General features: G+C 40.5%; 1 protein-coding gene across 1 annotated transcript; it reads left to right on the top strand.

Moving 5' to 3' along the window:
- Positions 1 to 384: 384 nt before the first annotated feature.
- Positions 385 to 11830, top strand: LOC127198140 (zinc finger protein 26). The gene is made up of 9 exons (XM_051155938.1): positions 385 to 544; positions 1193 to 1284; positions 1854 to 1962; positions 3887 to 3970; positions 4673 to 4758; positions 5664 to 5790; positions 7000 to 7083; positions 7647 to 7729; positions 8818 to 11830. Exons 1-9 carry the CDS (start codon positions 520 to 522, stop codon positions 11095 to 11097), a joined length of 2970 nt encoding a protein of 989 aa, XP_051011895.1. The 5' UTR covers positions 385 to 519; the 3' UTR covers positions 11098 to 11830.
- The last annotated feature ends 9422 nt before the right edge of the window (positions 11831 to 21252 follow it).

Here is a 21252-nt window from a genome sequence, read left to right as displayed (position 1 = left end):
GAGAGGGTATAACATGGCAGCAGGACAGCAGGAGCCAGGGATCTCATTTTTATCTGTACACAGATGAGAGAACAGGAAGTAGGATGAGGCTTCTAAAGCCTTAAGGTCGCCCTCGGTGATGTATATTCTTAAGCAGGATTCACCTCCTGCAGGTTCCATAATTTTTCTAAACAGGGCTGCCAGCCTGTTTAATGGCCAACTACATGGGCCTATAGAACATGTTTCTCATTCAAACCACAACAGATACATAATTCCTCACTCAGTGCAGGTGCTGTTAATGAACCCTTATTATAGGATATACATTGTTAGTGGTTTTCATTATCTTACCTTCAGAGAACAAGTATATAATGTTTGATGACTGCTAAGTGTTGTTTTTTGATTGATGTCATAGGAATCTAAATCTTCCAGATTAAAGGGAAATGAATATCATCGTTTTTCATGTTGATGCATAAGTTTCCCTGATGTTTCCTTGGAGTCATAGAAGAATTTGGTCACATATTTTACCATCAGACTAAAAGAATGGACATTACCAGTTTGTCCTGTGGTAAGTCCTATTTCTTCTGTTTTGCAAAGAATCTGCTGTAGGTCCCTCCTACACAATGTAGAGCCAGAGATCTACCAGTATGTTATGGACTGCTGAGGTAGGCCAAAGAAGGCTGCTTTGTACATCAGCCTTGTAGTATGTGCTTGGGAGCAGGCACTGCATAGTCCATTACTGATTTTTGTCATCATAGGCAAAATCAGAATTACATTTCTCAGAACTTAAGTTTCCTTGGCTTTAAAGTGAAACTAACATACTCCTCTTGATGGGCAAGACAGTTCACCATCACATTTTTCTGCTATGAGAATTGCTGTGGCTTTGTAGGTTACTGGAGTTTGTATTTGCAAGTTATCCTGAGTGAACAAATTATGTTTCAAACAGGTAGTCTCCCATCTTCACAGTGAATGTGGACTTCTTTTTTTTTTTTTAATTAATTTATTTATTATGTATACAGTGTTCTGCCTGCATGCACACCTGCAGGCCAGAAGAGGGCATCAGATCACATTACAGATGGTTGTGAGCCACCATGTGGTTGCTGGGAATTGAACTCAGGACCTTTGGAAGAGCAGGCGGCGCTCTTAACCTCTGAGCCATCTCTCCAGCCCCGAATGTGGGCTTCTTGGTAGCTTTGATTGTTGTATCTTTTTTCAGGAAGTCGGCTTTCAGAGGACCAAGTCTACAATCAGGGAGAAGAAACAGAGGGAGAAAGCACACTGGTTGATTGCCTGAAAAACTGTAGCAAGGTATGAAAAAGTTCCACAAATTGGCATCATTGCGTAGAGAAATATACATCTTTCCATGTAGACAGACTTATCTCCAGGGATTATCAAAGAGATTAAATCCCTGACAAAGACAGAGCAGCTTTTTACATTGCTGTAATGCTGTATTATTAGTCATTACTAGGCAGTCTTGACCCTTGTAGTGCCAAATGCCAGTTTGTTTTTTACAGTGCTCTGAAAGATAGTAAAGAAAGTGAAAGTATCATTTTCTTAAAGACTTTGTTTTTCATATTTATCCCATTTATACAATTTGTCCAGGAATATTTTTTAAAAAAAGGGAAGATGAAAAAGGTCAGGGTGTGATGAGGTTAAAAATGTTTGAAATGTGTCATTAAAGCCACGTAGATGGGCAGAAATGAGTGTGAATACAGAGAAGCCTGGTCTAGGGCCATTGAACCCCAGGACACACAGTGGGAGAACTCGCAGCTCTCTCTGGGCATGAGTTCCCTGTTTATATTCTGAGAGGATAGGTGGTGATAGTAATGTGGTTGAAACAAGCATGTGTGAGTGGTTTAGATTTGATGACCTTTCAGGATGAGGCTATGGATTTCACTCAAGAGGAGTGGACTACAAAGGATCCAACTGAGAACAACATGCCTAGTGATGAGACAGTGGGAGACTACAAAAACCTGGCCACTGTGGGTGAGTTATTCTCCTATGATGCTTCATGTGACGCAAGCGCATGTTATGTACTAATGTGCTTAGAAACTTTGTCAAATCCAATGATATAACAATGATAGCAGTTAATCTTTTTTTTCAATCAATCTTATTTTTAAAAATATTTTATTAATTTAGTCATATTACATCTCAATTGTTATCCCATCTCTTGTATCTTCCCATTCTTCCCTCCCTCCTGCTTTCCCCCTACTCCCCTCCCCTATGGCTGTGACTGAGGGGGACCTCCTCCCCCTTTATATGCTCATAGGGTATCAAGTCTCTTCTTGGTAGCCTGATAGCAGTTAATCTTCTAATATGTTTAAACTACTGTGTTAGTTTAATGGGGGCTTACATCAAACTTTAGTTCCTGTATATGCCTCTTTACTGAGCATCACGTCTAGCACACTATAGGGTTTTTGTTTTGCTTGTTTGTTTTTGTTTTTGAGATTTAGGGTGGCAGTGATGTACACCTTTAATTTCAGCACTGGGGAGGCAGAGTCAGGTTTGCTTTCAAGGCCAGCTTGGTCTACAGAGTGAGTTCCAGGATAACCCAAGCCTACTTGGAAAACTACTGTCTCAAAAAACAAAGAAACAAAAGAGATTTGTTTTTATTGGTGTGTGTGTGTGTGTGTGTGTGTGTGTACACTGCACACAAGTGGAAGTCAGAGGACAGCTTACTGGGAGTCAGTTCTCTGCTCCCACCTTGTAGTTTGAGGAAGGGTCATTCTCATTATCTTTGCCACTGTACTTCTGCCTCTCATCTCACTATAAGAATGCTGGAGCTAGGGTTATAGATGTGTGCCATTGCATGTGTCTTTTTAATATATTGTGTCCTAGTTTGCTTTCTGTTGCTGTAATACAACCCTGAGTAAATGAGCAACTTGGGGAGGAAAAGGTTTATTTGGCTTAATAGGTTATAGTCCATCATCTAGGGAAGCCAAGGCAGTAACCTGGAGGCAGAACCTGAAACAAAAACCAGGGAGGAACACTGCTTACTGGCCTACTCCCTTTGCCTTACTCAGTCATCTTTCTTATACAGACCTGGCCCTTCTACAGCAGTCAGAGGTTCTGTAGACATGCCCACAGGTTAATCTGATGGAGGCAGTTCTCCAGTTGAGAGTCCCTTTTCCCAAGTGTGATGTTGAGAGTCAAGATGTGGGTTTGGGGAGGCAGATGCCTGTGAGTTTGAGGACAGCTGCTGCTACAACATGGAAACCCTGTCCCGAAAAACCAACCAGTAAAACAAACAAAAGAAAATGTGGATTCTGTAGCTTGAACTGAAGTTATCAGTATTATGTGGGAAGCTTGTATAACTGATGAGCTAGTTCTATTGAAATGTATGTTCTTGTCTCCATCTTTGATAAATTTGAATAGCACTTTTTAGTTAGTGTTCTGTTTGGCTTTTTTTTTTTTTTTTTTTGAGACAAGGTTTCTCTGTGTTAGCCTTGGCTAGACCAGGCTGGCCTTGAGCTCACAGAGATCCTCCTGCCTCTGCCTCCGGAGTGCTGGGACTACAGGTGTAAGCCACTGTGTCCGGCTGGTATGTTTTGTTTGTTTTATGATTATCTGAATTTGATGAACTATAATCTTCATAAGTTAAAGGCTTATTTTATTGCCTAGCAAATATTGCTGTGATTTACTTAATCAGAAGTAATTGAAAGTAACACGAAATTGGTTAGTATTTCAGTGGTCAGAGATCCTTGGGGTCATGGGAGAAAGCTTTGTCGTTTTAGTCCTTTTGAAATAATTACTGCTTCTGTTAGAATTATAGACCAAAAGCCAGGGTTGATTGTGCACTCCCAATATGTTTGCAAATTTGAGTGAGGAGCTAGCAAAAAAATGTATTATAGACCTGAATCTTAGAAAAGTTTGTAATCTCTTTTATTAATGCAAGTTTGTCTGTGTGTAGGATGTCAGACACTAATCAAACCTAGTACTTTGATTTGCTTGAAAGAAGAATTGGTGACCACACAGAGAGGAGGAGTTCCTCAAGGTGAATGTTTATGAAGAACAACATTGACTAGTAGTGGCATACATCATTGTCAACTCCCCTGTTCTTACTTTCTGTCTCTCTAAAGATTCTGTAATCATCCAGCTTACCCGAGTGCTGGGATTACAGGCGTATGTCACTGCGCTCAGCTCAGGTTCATTATCTTTTTACTTGTGTGTGTGCATGGCGTGGGGGCGGCGGCGCTTGTTTTGTTTTGTTTTCTTTTTTTGAGTCATTGTGTGGCCCTGACTGACCTGCAACTCACTCTCTGGACCAGGTTGGCCTTGAACTCACAGAGATTCACTTGCCTCCTGGAGTGCCAAGTTCATTGGTCTGTGTGTGTGGGCAGTGGTGAAACATAGAATCAATTATATATATCCTAGGATTTGCCTTGAATGCTTCCCCCCGCCCCCCCTTGGTGTAGCTTTAAATAGTTGATTCTCCAACCTCAGACTTGTGTGTGTTGGGATTGCTAGTGTGCATACCGTTCTATACTTTCATGATGTTTCTTCCTTTTTCTCTCTGGTAACATGTTTTTATTTTATTACCATGTATTAATTTTGGCAGATTTAATATTTGGTAAAAGTTTCTCTAAATCTTCAGTTTGCTCACTAGGTTTATTTAGAAAACCATGGAGACATTTTAAAGAAAACTTTTGCTATAGTGTTATTTAAACCTAATCTTATTTTGTGGGTTTAATTCCAGAATTGGAAAAGCAATTACAAACCAAAGATTTAGCACTAGAGCAGGATTTTTTGACAAGACATACCTTCATGGAGACACAGCAGGTGGTAAGTTCAAGGAAAAGTATATTTCCTATTTTATGCACTTGGCCAAGATTGATAGTTTTAAACAACTTTTTATAGGAAGTCTTGGAGAGAAATAGGTTTCTTGGTAGAAGGAACAATCTCTTATATACACACACACACACTCTGGAGATGAGTATTAGGGGATCCAAAGTTAATGTGAAACTGACCAAGAAGGCACAGTTTCTCATAAGTAGACTTGCCCTCACAGCAAAACAAAACAGCAACCCAAAAATCCATGCCATGACTAAAATTCTAGTTGAATTTTTCTGGAAAGGTATGTGTCTTATATAGGTGAGGGATTACCCTGAAAATTATCTCAGTATTTTAGTAATTATGTGTTTTAACTTCTGTTAGTGATTATTTATTATTTTGTGTTCTGACAAATGACAAAGATGAACAGCTCCATTTAAAAACAAGTAAATGTGTTTGTAATCACATAACAAGTTTGAAAGTTGAGAGCATGACACACCATAGGGGAGTAAATGGATAGAGCCCCTTTGTGGTTGTGGTAATGTCAGTTTATTTCTAAGAGGTGGAAGGCCACTGGGCGCATGTGCGCCTGGAATCCCAGCACTGAGGAGGCAGAGGCAGGTGGATCGATGTGAGCTTGAGGCCAGCCTGGTCTACAAGGTGAGTCCAGGACAGCCAAGGCTACACAGAGAAACCCTGTCTCGAAAAACAAAAACAAACAAAAAGAGGTAGAAATCCATGAGTGTAGAAGGTCTACAGAGTGCCTGTGGATAGAGAGATATACTAGGGATATTGAGATCTGAGATAGATTATGGAGGGTCTAGTCTCTTTTATAGGCATGGATGTTGCTTCCTCATTCTCTAGTGAGCACAGGTGATGTTTACTTTGCTCAAGCTGGCATTTATATGATGGTTCAGGATGCAGTGACCTTTGAAGATGTGGCTGTGGACTTTACCCAGGAAGAATGGACATCACTGGATTCAGTTCAGAGAAACCTCTACAGAGATGTGATGCTGGAGAACTACCAGAACCTGACCACAGTGGGTAAGGCTGCAGTCATTTGTCTGCATAGAAATATTGTTCTAGAATGTGGTATCTGCTCAGAACAGTGGGAAATAGCAGATTAAATCCCTTAACATAATTTAATCCATTATGGTAGGTCTCAACTAAGTGCTGATTAGTAGCATCACTATTACTATACCAATAATGTTACTTTGAGTTTTTTGTACCCTCCTCCCCCCTCCCCCCTCTTTGATTTGTTTTTGTTTTGAGGAAAGGTCTCACTCTGTAGCTGAGGCTGGCTTCAAGCTCTTAGCAATTCTCCTGTCTCAGTCTTCTGAGAGCTGGGATAACAGATGTGTGCTATCACACTTGGCTGCTGTTATTTTAACAGCCTTTATGAATCTGTTTCTAAAGATAACTGCTGCTCTCATATTTTCCTGTAAGAATGAGGAACCATGGCTGGGTGTGTTTCTCTGTTGTAGAGAGAGCTCTTGTTTAGGCATATGAGGCTCAGGTTTGATCTGCATCTCTGTGGGGAGAGGGTGGGGCGACTTTATAACATCTGTATTACTTATATTAGATCTTACTGGAAGAAATGCTTTATTGCATTTTATTTTTTCAAAGCACAGAATTTTCCTTAATAATGAAGGCATAGGAATATTACATGCCATTAATAGTATTTATTTACTGACAGTAGTAGGGATTTACTTGAGGACATTGTATAGTCTAGAAAAGTGCTCCACTACTGAAATATATCATCAGCCATTTCTGATGTCTTGAGATAGGCCTCACTGTTTAGCCCTGTAGCCATGACTAGCCGGGAACTCTTGTTCCCCTTGCCTTGTCAGTGTTGAGATTACATTTATGCACAAACAGACTTGGTTCCACCCCCCGCCCGTGCCCCCCCTACCCCAGTGTTTTTTAAGTGCGGATTTAGTTCTGTATGTGGATTTGATGGGCCACCAATAGCATAAGTATTTGTATTTTAAGCTCTTTGTTAATAATTTTAAGTCAAACTGAGTGTGGTGGTGCATACCTTTAATCCCAACATTCAGGAGGCAAGAGGCAGGTGGACCCTGGGGAGTGCCAAGGCTAACCGGCTCTACAAAGTGAGTCCAGGACAGCCAAGGTGCAGAGAAACCCTGTCTCGAAAAACCAAATAATTTTAAGTCTTTCCTGAGAAATGTAGTTTTCTTTCATTGGAGAGTTTACCTGAGCCTTTTCCATTGATGTATCTGTTTCTGTGTCTAGGAGGTCAGCTGTTGAAACCCAGTTTGATCTCTTGGTTGGAGCAGAAAGTAGAGTTGACAGTAATGGAGCAAGGAATTCTCCAAGGTTAGTATTGGTTGAAAACATTTCTTGTTGTTGTCAAGTTCTGTATGTTTGGAAGTATGGTTTAGAAATGTGTTGAGGGAACTGTTAGAAAGAAGACCACCTTGAATCTGAAGGTGGAGGTCTCAGAAACACAATTTAGTGTTTGTAGAAAAAGCTAATATATAGCATCTGTGATACACTAGTTTTTTTTTTCTCTGATTATTCTATCATCTCATTTAATTTTAATAGAAAAATCTTTAAATTATTACAGCTGTGATGCCATATCTGAGCTTGTCAAATTTTAGCCTTAGACAATTGCTTTAATCTCTCTTCATTTATTATTTAATGTATTTTAATATTTAAAAAAAAAAAAACAAACAGAAATACAAGTGAAATTCTGGCCTGAAACTCAACTTTATAGACAAGGTTGGCCTTGAACTCACAGAAGTCTACTTGTCTCTGGCTCCTAAAGGTGTACACCACCACTCCTGGCCAAATGAAATGATGGTTTTCAGCTGTTTTTAAAAATTTAACTTTTTGTTTGCTGTGCAAATCCTTTTATATGCTTTTTGGTTTCACTTTAGAATGGGAAATGCACCTTAAGACAAAAAAGACAGCACTTCAGCAGGATATATTTTCATCAGATATGTCAAATGGAATGCAACTGGTAAGACTCACAGAAATGAAATTTACTCTTATGTTTATGGGTACTTTGCCTGCATATAGGTCTTAGTACCGTGTTCATTTCTGGTGCCCTTGGAGAACAGACAAGGGCATCTGATTCTCTAGAGCTGGAGTTACTGATAATTGTGAGCTGCCATGTGGGTGCTGGGAAACTAACCTGTGCCCTTTGGAGGAGCACCAAGTGCTCTTAACCCATGAGCCATCTCTTCAGCACCAGGATATTTCTTTTTTGTTGTTGTTTGGTGTTTTGTTTTTTCGAGACAAGGTTTCTCTGTTTTGCCCTGGATGTCCTGGACTCACTTTGTAGACCAGGCTGGCCTCAAACTCACAGAGATCCTTCTGCTTCTGCTTACCAAGTACTGGGATTAAAGGCATGCACCACCACTGCCCGGATATTTCTTTTTTAAAAATACTTTTATTTGAGAATCTTATATAATGTATTTTGATAATATTCAACTCCCACTACTCCTAATTCCTCCAAGATCCACCTCCATCTCTCTATCTCTCACAACTCTACTTCCTTTTTTAGAATAAATAATCTATCAGTTTTTGCTAGCCAAACTGTTCCTTGGTGTATGTAATATGTAAGGCCAGTCACTGGAGCATGGGTTGGTCTACTAGGGCCATATTCCAAAGTTGACATCTTTTTCTCCCAGAACTCATCAGTTGTCCTTAGCTCCGTAGTCAGCGGTTGGGAGAAACAAGGATCCTAATGTCCAAGGTCAGGGAAGATTAGGGATTCACTAATAAAAATAGATAAAATGAAGGATATTTGAGAGAATAGCTGTCACAGGTAAGGGGACTCTTTTATCTTTCCCTTCTTTTCTTCCTTTTCTCTTTTTCATTTCCTTTTTCGTTTACTTCTTTTTTCAGGGAGAGGCTCACTAGCACTCAGGGTAGCCTTCATTTGTGACCCTTTTGCTTCAGCCTCCAGACTGCTGGGAGTACAGTAGTAAGCCATCATACTCACATAAAATGATGCCGCAAATGTATTGTGAAGTGTAGTGCATCAATTATATCTCTCTGCACAAGCTTAAAACATCCTAATCATCTTTCCCCCTTTATCAATAGGGAAGAGAGAAAGGAGGCCAGCTCAGTGACTCTATACAAGTTGGAACGGTTTTTAGTGAAGATTCCTGCCCTCAGACTCACATTAGTACTCCAAATACAGAGAACACTTCAGAGTGTAATGTGTATGGAAAAGACTTTCTGCCACCACTTAAAGAAACTTCTACTGAAGAGAACAATTTTCAGTTGAACCCGTGTGTAAAACCGTTCACTTTGACTCCAGATGTTACCCAGAGAATGTGCCCTCTGGAAAAATCCACTGAATGCAGTGACTGTGGGAAAACTCTGGGCAATCAGCTAGAACTTGAGGCGCATAGTTCTTCTCATAGTGAAGAGAATCTCCACAAATCAGAGCAGTGTGGGCAAACTCTTACTCGTCCTGTAAGCCATGATGGGCAAGTTGTGCTTCCCACTGGAAAAAAGTACTATGAATGTAAGAAATGTGAAAAATTCTTTACACATCCTGTGTATCTTAATCTCCATATGCAAAGCCACACTGTGGAGAAACCCTATGACTGTAAGGAATGTGGGAAAGCCTTCGCTGAGCGCTCAAGCTTAATTGTACATCTACGACAACACACTCGAGAGAAGTCTTATGAGTGTAAGGAATGTGGGAAAACCTTTATTCAACCCTCACGCCTTACAGAACATATGAGAAGTCATACCGGAGAGAAGCCGTATCAGTGTGACCAGTGTGGGAATGCTTTTGCATCTTCCTCTTACCTTACTACACATTTGAGAACTCATACTGGAGAGAAGCCCTTTGAGTGTAACATATGTGGGAAGGCATTTACACGTTCCTCTTACCTGCTGGGTCACATACGAACTCATACAGGTGAAAAGCCCTATGAGTGTAAAGTATGTGGGAAAGCATTTAGTGGCCGTTCTTGGCTTACGATACACTTACGAAAACATACTGGAGAGAGGCCCTATCCATGCACAGAATGTGAGAAAGCCTTCACCAGCTTTGCTCAACTAACTGAACATATAAAAACCCACACTGGGGAGAAGCCCTTTCGGTGTAAGGTATGTGCAAGGACCTTTAGAAATTCCTCATGCCTTAAAACCCACTTTCGTATTCACACTGGAATAAAACCATACAAATGTAATTACTGTGGGAAAGACTTCACAGCACGTTCAGGCCTTACTAAGCATGTGCTAATTCACAATGGGGAGAAGCCCTATGAGTGTAAGGAGTGTGGGAAAGCCTTCAGTACATCCTCTGGCCTTGTTGAACATATAAGAATTCATACAGGAGAGAAGCCGTTTGAGTGTTATCAGTGTGGGAAAGCCTTGGCTCATTCCTCATCTCTTGTTGGACATTTAAGAACTCACACTGGAGAGAAACCCTTTGAGTGTAACCAGTGTGACAAAACCTTTACACGGTCCTCTTATCTTCGCATTCATATGCGAACTCACACCGGAGAGAAACCATATGAATGTAAAGAGTGTGGGAAAACTTTCCCTGAGCGCTCATGCCTTACTAAACACATAAGAACACATACTGGTGAAAGGCCCTATGAATGTAAGGAATGTGGGAAAGGCTTTATTAGCTTTGCTCAACTTACTGTACACATAAAAACTCACAGTTCTGAGAGACCTTTTCAGTGTAAGGTGTGTACAAAATCCTTTAGAAACTCTTCATCCCTTGAGACCCACTTTCGAATTCACACTGGAGTAAAACCGTATAAATGCACTTACTGCGGGAAAGACTTCACTGCTCGTTCAGGCCTTACTATACATTTACGGAACCACACTGGGGAGAAGTCCTATGCGTGCCAAGAGTGTGGAAAAGCCTTTAGCACTTCCTCAGGCCTTATTGCACATATACGAAGTCACAAAGGAGAGAAGCCCTTCGAATGCGACCACTGTGGGAAAGCCTTTGCTTCTTCCTCATATCTTAATGTACATTTGAAAATTCACACTGGAGAGAAGCCCTTTCAGTGTACAGTATGTGGGAAGACATTTACATGTTCTTCTTACCTTCCTGTTCACATGCGGACTCACACTGGAGAGAAGCCCTTTCAGTGTATAATATGTGGAAAGTCATTTTTGTGGTCCTCATACCTTCGAGTTCACATGCGAATTCACACTGGAGAGAAGCCCTACGTGTGTCAGTACTGTGGAAAAGCCTTCACAGAGCACTCAGGCCTTAACAAACATTTACGGAAACACACAGGAGAGAAACCATATGAATATAAGGAATGTGGGGAAGCCTTCACCACTACTGCTGATGCTAACGAACATGAGAACCCCCACTGGGGGGAGAGCCTTGGAGTGTAAGGAATCGGAAAATTGGAAGCCCTTGACATCCTTTGCAATCAGAACTCAGTTTATACAAATCTTACTAATACAATAAGCAAAGTATAAAAACATTCAGTTGTTGCTATTTGCTGTAAGAAACAACTCATTCTGAGGATGCTCTGAGTTTAAGGATTGTGGGAGAGATCAAAATCTCATGATCTATGAATTCAAGGTTTGTAGTATAGGAAACAAAAATCTTTAGTGTTTCCATGTGTATTAATGCAAGCAAGACATGTAGAAATGTCATAGATTTTAACTTTTCTTTGTTCACTTACGATCTCACAGTTGAGAAAGTTCTTACTGCAGTTTGGGAAGTAACTTTTTATATTGACTTTATATAGTATTTACAGACTGAACATGTGTGTACATACATTACTACATGTATGTAATAGGGGATTTCTTTCAGTGTCTTGAAGTCTTGGATGGGTAACACACAGATTTCCTGGGTGCTTCTAGATGAACTTGGAATGCTTCTACATTTGTGTATTTTTATGACGTCTATTATATGTTTTCTTTTTTATAGGTTTTCTTTTAAAAAATATTCCTGTTTGATATGATTGAAACTATTGTTTATACCTAGTGTTTATTATGTTTCATGTCAGCATTGTGAGGTAATGAACACAAACTCCTATCTATCCTATCTACTCACTCACTGATTGTTAGTTTGTTATCATGTACCCCGTATGCACTGTCTGTTTCTCTCCCCTTTGTCGTCGTCTCCTCTTCCTCGTCCTCCTCCTCCTTTTTTTCTTTTGAGACAGTCTCACTTTGTGGCCTAGGCTAGTATGAAAATCAATAGCCTATAGTGAGGTCAAGCTCATGGCAGCCCTGGCCCAGCCTCCTAGTGCTTAGATTACAGGTGCAAGCCCCCATACCTTGCTCATTGTATTGTCTTAACTATTTACTTTTCTAGCACTGAAATCACCATGTTTTACATAGTGTTCAAGTACTTAAAACAAATAGGTTTGGATTTGACCAATATAATCCCTTTCTCTGAGTTTCAAGTCCCTGTTAGTCATTATTCCATTCTCATATTGGAGTTTAACTTTTTTTTAGACTGTCATCCCTAGGTCATGTAGTATTTGTATTCTACCTAGCTTTTAAATTTTTCTGACAGGGTCTTGATGTAGCTCAAACTGACCTCAAACTCCCAACCTTTCTGCCTCAGACTTTACTGTTGGAGTTACAGGCATGTGCCAACATGTCTAACTGTTTATATGGCTTATATCAATTTATGTGATGTTCTTAATGTGGCACTGTGTTGTGGTCATTTATTTGAAGACATTTAGTTATCCTTTCGCCTGCCTATGGATACTTAGTTTCCATACCTTAGTTGTTAGGAGTATCACTGCATTGAGTGTGGGTGTAACTGTCTCTTTAAATTGATGATCTTACGTCCTCAGATACAGTCCCAAAAGTGGGTTTGTTACAGTAATGATAGATGTAATTCAGTGTGTCTGTACTATTCTGTAATGGCTATCAATTTATATTCCCAGTGTTATACCTAGTCTTTTTATTGCTTATCTTTTTACTTTTTCTCTGTCACTTAAAAATGTGAGATAGTATCTTCATAGTTTTGATTTGCATTTTCTATCTATAAGGCATTTGTATGTCTTTGCTAAAATTGACTTCATTTATTTATCAATTTTAACATTAAGATACATGTGTTTTGCTGTGAAGTTACCTGATTTACTATGATTTAGACACAGACCCATTGTAATATGTATGGTTTACAGGTATTTTTCTGTCTGTATACATGTCACATCAGATTTGTTTTGCCAATTTTTAATTTGATATGCCCTTAACTGTTTATTTTTGCTTTTAATGCTCATGCTTTTCATGTCAGCTCCAAAATTATTTTTGGTGTGACTGGAAGCATTCTTCTTGGACTTTTATTGTGTCACCATTTTAGATTTTACTTTCAGGGTTTTGTTTGTTTGGAGTGAGCTCACTATATAATCCAAGATAGTATGGAACTTACTGTGTAGACCAGGATGGCCTTAATTTGTATTAGTGTTTCTTCCCTAGGCCTTCTGAGTGCTGAGAGTTTGGGGTTGAGCCAGCCTACCCAACTTAACTGTATTTCTTTTACTATTATTTAATTCTATTTATACACACACATACACACACACAATGGTGTACTTATTTTGCTTGCACATGCATTTTTGTCAGTTTCATTTGTTTGCCTATCCTTTTCATATTATAGTTTTGTTGAAAATTTGTTTATATGCATTTCTTTGTTTTTGTTTTGTTTCTGTTTTGGTGCTAGGAATTAAACTTGTGGCCTCACGAGTGCTAGACAAGTGCTCTACCGTCAAACTATGTAGTTCTAAACTCATTGTTGAAATTATGTTGACTGTAGAGTTTTTCTTTTTTTCCTCTGATTTTGAGATAGTCTCTGTGTAGATCTGACTATGTAGATCAGGTTAGCCTCAAACTCACAGAGATCCACCTGTCTCTCTGCCTTCCAGAGTGCTGGAATTAATGGTATGTGCCCCTACACCTAGCCATTGCAATAAGTTTATTTCTAAACAATTTTGTTATGTAGTCTGTATCAGTATTGTACTGTTGGATTTTTACGTATGTAATGGGTTTTGTTTGCTTTGCTCTTATTCCTTGAGACAAGGTCTCTTGGAGCTTAGGCTGGCTTTGAAATTAACTAATAATGATCCTGGACTTTTCATCTTCTTGCCTCTGTCTCACCAGTGGTAAATTATAGGCAAGCACAACCACACTCTTTTATTTTTGTGCAGTGCTTGGGTACCAAACTTCATGCTAAGTGAACACTACCATCTGAGCTTCATCTCCAGCCCTGCACTACATCATTAAGCCTAAAAAAAGTTTTTATTTATGTCTTTCGGCTTATCTGAAAGGTTTTGGTTTCTTATGACTTTGGAATTTTTTTTTTATAATCCTGTAAAAAAAAAAATCTCATTAGAATTGATAATACAGTGGCAATAAATCTACAAGGTTCTTTGGGTAGGACAGACATTTTAACTATGGTAATTCTCAGTGTGCATGGGATACTTGCCATTTGTTTTTAGTCTTGTCTTGTTCATAGTTGTTTAGATTTTTCCTGCTTAAAATTTTGTTCTCTATCATTTTATGTAGTGTAATTTTCTATATTGACACCCTGTCACCTGAAACAATTTTACTTTACTTACTTGGGTGACTTTCTTTGCCTATCCTAATTGCTCCAGCTAGGCTTTTCCCAGTATTTGCTAAACAAAGGTGGGAAAGATAGGCATGCCTATCCTTGACGAGTTTGAGCTTTGTAACCCTGAAGGATAACTGCATTTGTTTTTATGTGCTGCCATTGTGACTAAGTACATTTCTATCTAACTTATTGACTGTTGTCGTCATCACTTTATATCCTATGTTAATGATTCTATACATTTTCTGCAATACCGGTTTTTCTTTCATTTTGCTTATTCAGTGTATCACACTTATTTATGTAAAGTATCTTTGCATCCCACTGATAAAATCATTCTTGATCACAGTTTGTGTGGCCCTTTTAAAAGTTACTTTATGAAGTGACCAGGAGATTGAAGTTGTCTTTAATATTTTTTCTTTTTTGTTTTATTATTTGTTTTTGAGACAGGATCTTGCTATGTAGTCCACTCTCGGCCTTAAACTCACTGTGTAACCCACACTGACCTCAAACTGATGATCCTCCTGCACTAACCTCTCAAGTACTGTGACTTCAGTAATGGCTCGCTGTGCCTGGCTCTTAATGTTTAGACAGACTTTCCCGTGTTGCCAGTAAGTGACTCATTTGTTAGGGCATAAATTGACTGCAAGAGGTAAGATGGTTACTTTCTTGTAAGGTTGTAAAGATATCTTAGAAATAGAATACTCAAATGTGCAAAGCAGACAGTTTATTTGTAGAGAGAAATAGCATTATGATGAGAAATAAGACTATTTTAGTACTCTTTGACCATTGATTAATAGTAACATTGACTCTTTCTTAAAAGTTTATTTTACTTAGGAGTGCTCTATCTGCATGCACACCTGCATGCCAGAAGAGGGCATCGGATCCCAGTATAGAAGGTTATGAGCCACCGTGTGGTTGCCAGGAATCAAACTTAGGACTCTGCAAGAGCAGACAGTGCTCTTCACCACTGTCTCCAGCCCCAGCACTGAGTCTTAAAACCACTAAGGAAACTGCCTGACCTAGACTTGAGATCAAGTAGATCTAATAATTCTATATATAACATTCTACAGAAAAGCCAGAGAATATGTTGTATTTAATTTCACAGGGCACAATATAAGAAATCTCACAGTAGACTTACCAAGCTTTACTTTTAAAATAATTCTTAGAATAGAGTTTATTTAGTTTTTGAGAGGTCTCATTGTGTAGTCCAGACATCTCCATCTTACAATTCTGCCTCAAAGATAAAATGCTAACATTTTATTTTGTTTTTATATTACATTTATTTATTTGAGGTGAGGGGGTACACAACATGAGATACTATATGTGTGTGAAGCTTGGCTTTCTCCTTCCACCTAGTGGGTCCTGGGAATTGAGCTTAGGTGTTTAGGTTTGGAGGTAAGGCCCTCTACCTGCTGAGCCAACTTGCTGGGCTACATAGTTATATTTGATATGAAAACACTTAATGTCTTAGCAAATTCGAAAATGCATCATTGCACCCTGGAAATGGATGCTTGTATGTGCCCTAGAGAGTGGTGACCAGCAGAGGAGGATAACTAGCATAGTCCATCTTAGGCTTCACAGAGTCTTTGTCAGGAACGAAAACAGGCCACTTTTTTTTTCTTTTTCTTTTATTCTTTCATTCAATATTACATCTCAATAGTTATCCCATCCCTTGTATCCTCCCCTTCCTTGTATCCTCCCCTTCCTCCCTCCCTCCCATTTTCCCCTTACTCCCCTATGACTGTTCCTGAGGGGACCTCCTCCCCCTGTATATGCTCATAGGGTATCAAGTCTCTTCTTGGTAACCTGCTGTCCTTCCTCTGAGTGCCACCAGGTCTCCCCCTCCAGGGGACGTGGGCAAATATGGGGCACCAGGGTTTGTGTGAAAGTCAGTCCCCACCCTGCACTCAGCTGTGAGAGTGTCCTAAAACAGGCCACCTTACCAGCCCCTGATGTCGTAGCCACTCTGCCACCATGCCCTGCCTGCCCTCTGAACCCATGGTCCATGACCTCAGACGGTTTTAGTTTTTTTTTCTTTTGAGACAGGTTTCTCTGTGTAGTCTTGGCTATCCTGAACTTACTTTTTAGTCCAGGCTGGCCTCGAACTCACAGGAGGCAACCTGTCTCTGCCTTCTGAGTGCTGAGATTACAGGCATGCACCACTGCACTGGGATTAAACCTTTTCCTCACCATACAGGGTTTCTCTGTGTAGCCTTGGTTGTCCTGGACTCACTTTGTAGACCAGGCTGGCTTCGAACTCAGATTGATCGCTTGCCTCTGCCTCCCAAGTGCTGGGATTACTGGTGTTTGCCACCACGCCTTGCTAACTTTTCCTTTTTTAAATATTGCTTCTGTCAGGAGTTTTGACAAGTAAACCCACATGACTATACTTAATATGTATGTGTGTGTGCATGCTTGTGCATATGTCAAGTGCATACAGGTGTGTGAGGCAGTCAGGTGGAAAATGTAATTACAGGATGTGAGCTAATTAACTTGAGAACTTGCAGTTAAACGAGCCCTTTGCAAGAACAGTAAAGTGCTCTTAATTACTGAGCCATCTCTCCAGCTTCTCTTATTATATACTTATTGGCCACTTGCATGTTTCAGTAAAGTAGGTTTCTTTCACGTTTGGTGTGTGTGTGTGTGTGTGTGTGTGTGTGTGTGTGTGTGTGTGTGTGTGTGGTGTCTGTGTCTGTCTTTGTGAAATAGGTTCTTATATATTCCAGACTGTCCTCAAACTTGATATGTGGTCAATGACAACCTTGAACTTTCAGTTCTGTCTCTAAATGTATGTGTATGCTGTTGAGGTTTGAACCTGGAACTTCATGCATGTTAAGCAAGAACAGTATTTTCAGGGCTACACTGACATTTTCAGATGTGTATAAAGTATACTTTTTAAATACATACCTTTACCTTTTTTTTTTTTTTTTTTTTTTTCTAATCTCCTTCCTCTAATGCCCCCATCTTCTCTACTTTCATGTCTTAATTTTTGTTTTTGATTTTGTTCACAAGAGAAAATAGTTATTTGTCATTCTAGATCTGGCTTATTTCACTCAATAAGCTTTTTGGTTCCATCACTTTCCCTACAAATTACCTAGTTTTTTTTTCTTTATGACTGAATAAAACTCCATTCTGACTATCATATTTTTTCATTTTATTATTGTATATGTGTTTTCCATGTATTTGGGTGCCCAAGGAGCCTAGAAGAGGATATTGAATCTCCTAGAGTTGTCATTAGTAGGTTATGCGCAACCAGCAGTGGTGCTAGGAACAAAACTCTGATCCTTTGGAAGAGCAGTCTTATCTGCTGAGCTGACTCTCCATCCATTTTTTAAAAATTTCTTTGAGACCGGGTTTCTCTGGCTGTCCTGGAACTTGCTCTGTAGACCAGGCTAGCCTTGAACTCTTCTAACTCCTGAGTGCTGGGATTAAAGGTGTGTGCCACCACCACCAAGCTGTCATCCATTTATTAGTGAAAACCTAGGCTATGTTTTGTTTGTTGGTTTTGGTTTTTTGAGACAGGGTTTCTCTGTGTAGCTCTGGCTGCCCTGGACTTAACTTTGTAGACCAGGCTGGCCTCGAACTCACAGAGATCCACCTGCCTCTGCCTCCTGAGTGCTGGGATTAAAGGCATGCGCCACCATGCCCGGCCACCTAGGCTAAGTTTTTAACTTTGCTACTTTGAGTAGTGTAACTGTTAATGTGGGTGTAAAGATGCTGGTTTGCTTCCTTTGGTTGAATCTCATCAAATCCTGGTTTCAGTTGTATGGGCACTCTTTTTCTGACAGCCGTTCTCAGCATCTCACCCACACCTGCACTCCCCTACCTGAAAGGGGACAGGTGGAATATCAGTTGTTTTATTTCCTTGATAGTTAAGGATTTTAGACTTTTTAAAAATGTATTTATTGGCCATTATGTTTTGAGAACTGATTATTATTTTTGGTAATGCTTGTAAATAGAAAATGCTTAAGGAATATTCTAAAGCAAAGGAAAGTTATTCAACAAAGGAAAGCACCAACAATTTGAAGCGTATATAAACATATTTCAAGGAGTGGGCCGGGCTCCCCAGCCCAAACAATTTCTCAGCATCAGCCAGCTGGTTCTGGATTTAGAGTCATGAAGGATGCAGGAGAAGGGGCTGTGGAATCTTTTTCTCTGGTTAAGGAATGCCACAGAAACCAGGTGTTTGGCACAGGAGTTCTTTTATGGAGGCCCAAAGAGGCCATTTTGTGAAGCTGTGTAAATGAAGCTTGAATTGTGTTAGAGACCTCTGGGTTTTGGAGATGCCAGAGCTGTATGTGTTGAGGAGAGCTGCACATCGAATAGAACCAGCTCAAGAAAGGCGTGTTGCAGTCAACAGAGCTCCAAGGATTGGCACATCCAAAGAACTATTCATCTAAGTCCTTTGCTATAGGACATAGAGCTATGGGCTTGGAGCTCGTCCTGCTAGGTCTCATTTTTGCTTTGATTAGTATTTCCCCACTATGCTTCCATTCCTCCCTTTTGGAATGGTAATGCATATTCTATGCCATTGTATATTGGAAATAATAATAATTATTATTTTTATTTTACAGGAGAGATAGCCTTGAAGCTGTAAGGTCTATGGGGCATTTGAAGTTGAGTTAAATGCATTTTCCCATTATGAGACAGCTACAAGACTGTAGGGGCTAGGGAATAGAATGTGGTGGTTTGAAAATGTCCACCATAGGCTCATATATTTGAGTACTTGGTTCTTTATTTTGTGGAGCCATTTGGGTAAGGATTAGGAGTTACGGCCTTGTTGGAGGAAGTGTCTCACCTGGAGGTGGGCCTTGAGGTATCAGTATCCCATGCCAGGCCCAGTGTTTATGCTTCTTGGTTGTCTTTGTACTTAAGCTTTCAGCGACTGCTCCAGTGCCATGCCTGCCTACCTGCCACCATGCTCCCTGCTGCCAGGGTTTTATATATCCAACCTCTGAAACTGCAATCAAAGCCCAGAATTAAATGCTTTCCTTTAAAGGTTGTTTTGGTCATGGTGTTTCTTTACAGCAATAGAAAAGTAACTCAAGACAAGATTTAAAGACACAGACTTTATTTGTTGAGATACGGTCTGGCCTGGAACTCACTATGTAGACAGGCTGCTCTCAAACCCAGAGAAATCTGTTGTATGCTGGGATTAAAGTTGTCACTATCACACCCAGCTAAATCTTTTTAAAAAATAATTTATCTTTTAATATACATTGGTGTTTTGCAGGTGTGTCTGTGGAGGCACAGACAGTTGGGAGCTGCCCATGCGGGTGCTGGGAACTGAACTCTGCAGTCCCCAGCTAAATCTCTTAAAAATCAAAATAAAACCTGAAAACTCCAGCACAGGACCTAAAACCCTCGTATGGCATGCATGTGATATACAAGGTTTGAGCAGCCATTTCATCTTCATCTCATACACAAAAACACCCAGGTGGCGGCGGCGCACACTTTCATTTAGGGCCAGCAATGAGGGAGGCAGAGGCAGGTTGATGGGGCCTGACCAAGTTGTGGAATTCAAGGAAACAAGCCTATGCTGATAGCAACCGCGTACTGTTTGTGCAGACTGCCAAAGACTGCTGAGGCCATGGATGAAATGTTCGTGACAGTCGCTAAGACACTTCGCAAGAATGAGCCCCACAGCGAGCCGTTCCTACCTTTTTAGTGGGTGCTGGGGATCCCAGGCCTTCATTCTTTCAGAGCAGGCACTGAACTTTCCCCACCCCCACCGCCTTTTGTTTGCTTATTCATTTGTTTTTTCGGAGAGGCTCTCCCTAGCTCTGGCTGGCCTGGAGCTCATTGTGAGATAAGGCTGGCTTGAGGTCAGAGATACCTGCCTACCTGCCTACCTGCCTCCCGAGTCCCGGTATTAAAAGGCATGTGCCACTATGCCTGCCCTAAATTAGTTACTGTGCTTCATAAAGGGCACTCCCTCCAAATGAGAGCTCAAGAAGTATTTCTGGGGTGGGGAAAAACAAACAAACAAACAAAAAAAAAACACCTTTAGACACTCCTGCATAGTGAGAGAAACGAGTAGCTTGGAGGATAAGTGGTATTTTAAGATTAACTATCTCTGAGTAAGGTGCCTTCTGAAAACTCTTCTCAAATATAACCCATTCAGCTGACCCGGACAACTGCTATAAAAGGAGCCGTCCCCCCCCAAAAAAGGGGATGACCTTTATGTTTTGCTCTCGGATAATTTGCTTACTTTCTGTGTATGTTTCTTTTTAAAATTGCATCTCTTTATATCCATTTTTGTGTGTGATCTCAACCTTGTGGGTCTGTTTTTGAGGGCCAACTGCACTTTCGTGGGAGGAAATTCTAGTTTCTTTGATAGGATTTCAAACTGTCAGCCATAACCGATCCTGCAGGCCTAGGCCGGAAGCGGAAGTGCTGTCATTGCTTTCCGTCTCTTCTGAAGCGGCCCGGGATTTGTAGTTTCATAGCGCCTCAGAGGCGGTGACCTGCAGGCCCCCGGGCTGAAGTGGGTCTCGGCCAAGGCAGCGCTTGCTCAGGCTGAGCGGGCGAGCGTGACGGGATCCATTTTCTTCCAAAGGGAAAAGAATTTGCACCATTGGTTTCTGGTCTTAAGTCCTCTTCAGGAGTTGGAAGGTCGGAAGTGCTGATGCGGTTGAAGTGAGCGCCTTTTCGGATTAAGGCGGTTGTGAAAGCTAACGCAAGAGCAGTGCGAACACACGCTGAGCCAGCTGCAGCCCCTGCAGCACTTTAAGTAAGAAAAATGCGTTATTGTTGGATGTGGTGGAGCACGGGGGCAAGAGGATCAGGAGTTTGAGGCTAGCCTGGGCGTCACTACAAAATCTTGTCCCAACAAACAATGCTGCTAATAAGTAGCCCTAGTAAAACTGAACAGTTCCACACCTTCCCAAAATACACCCTTTAAAAAAACTGTTTTCTTGTGAATATAGGTGTTTTGTTTTTGTTTTTGTTTTTTTCTGCATACATATTTTTCACCACAT

The sequence above is a fragment of the Acomys russatus genome, chromosome 14 (assembly GCF_903995435.1).
Source record: "Acomys russatus chromosome 14, mAcoRus1.1, whole genome shotgun sequence".
Lineage (NCBI taxonomy): Eukaryota > Metazoa > Chordata > Mammalia > Rodentia > Muridae > Acomys > Acomys russatus.
Note: the sequence above shows the minus strand (reverse complement) of the source record. Positions and strands in the feature narration are given on the sequence as shown.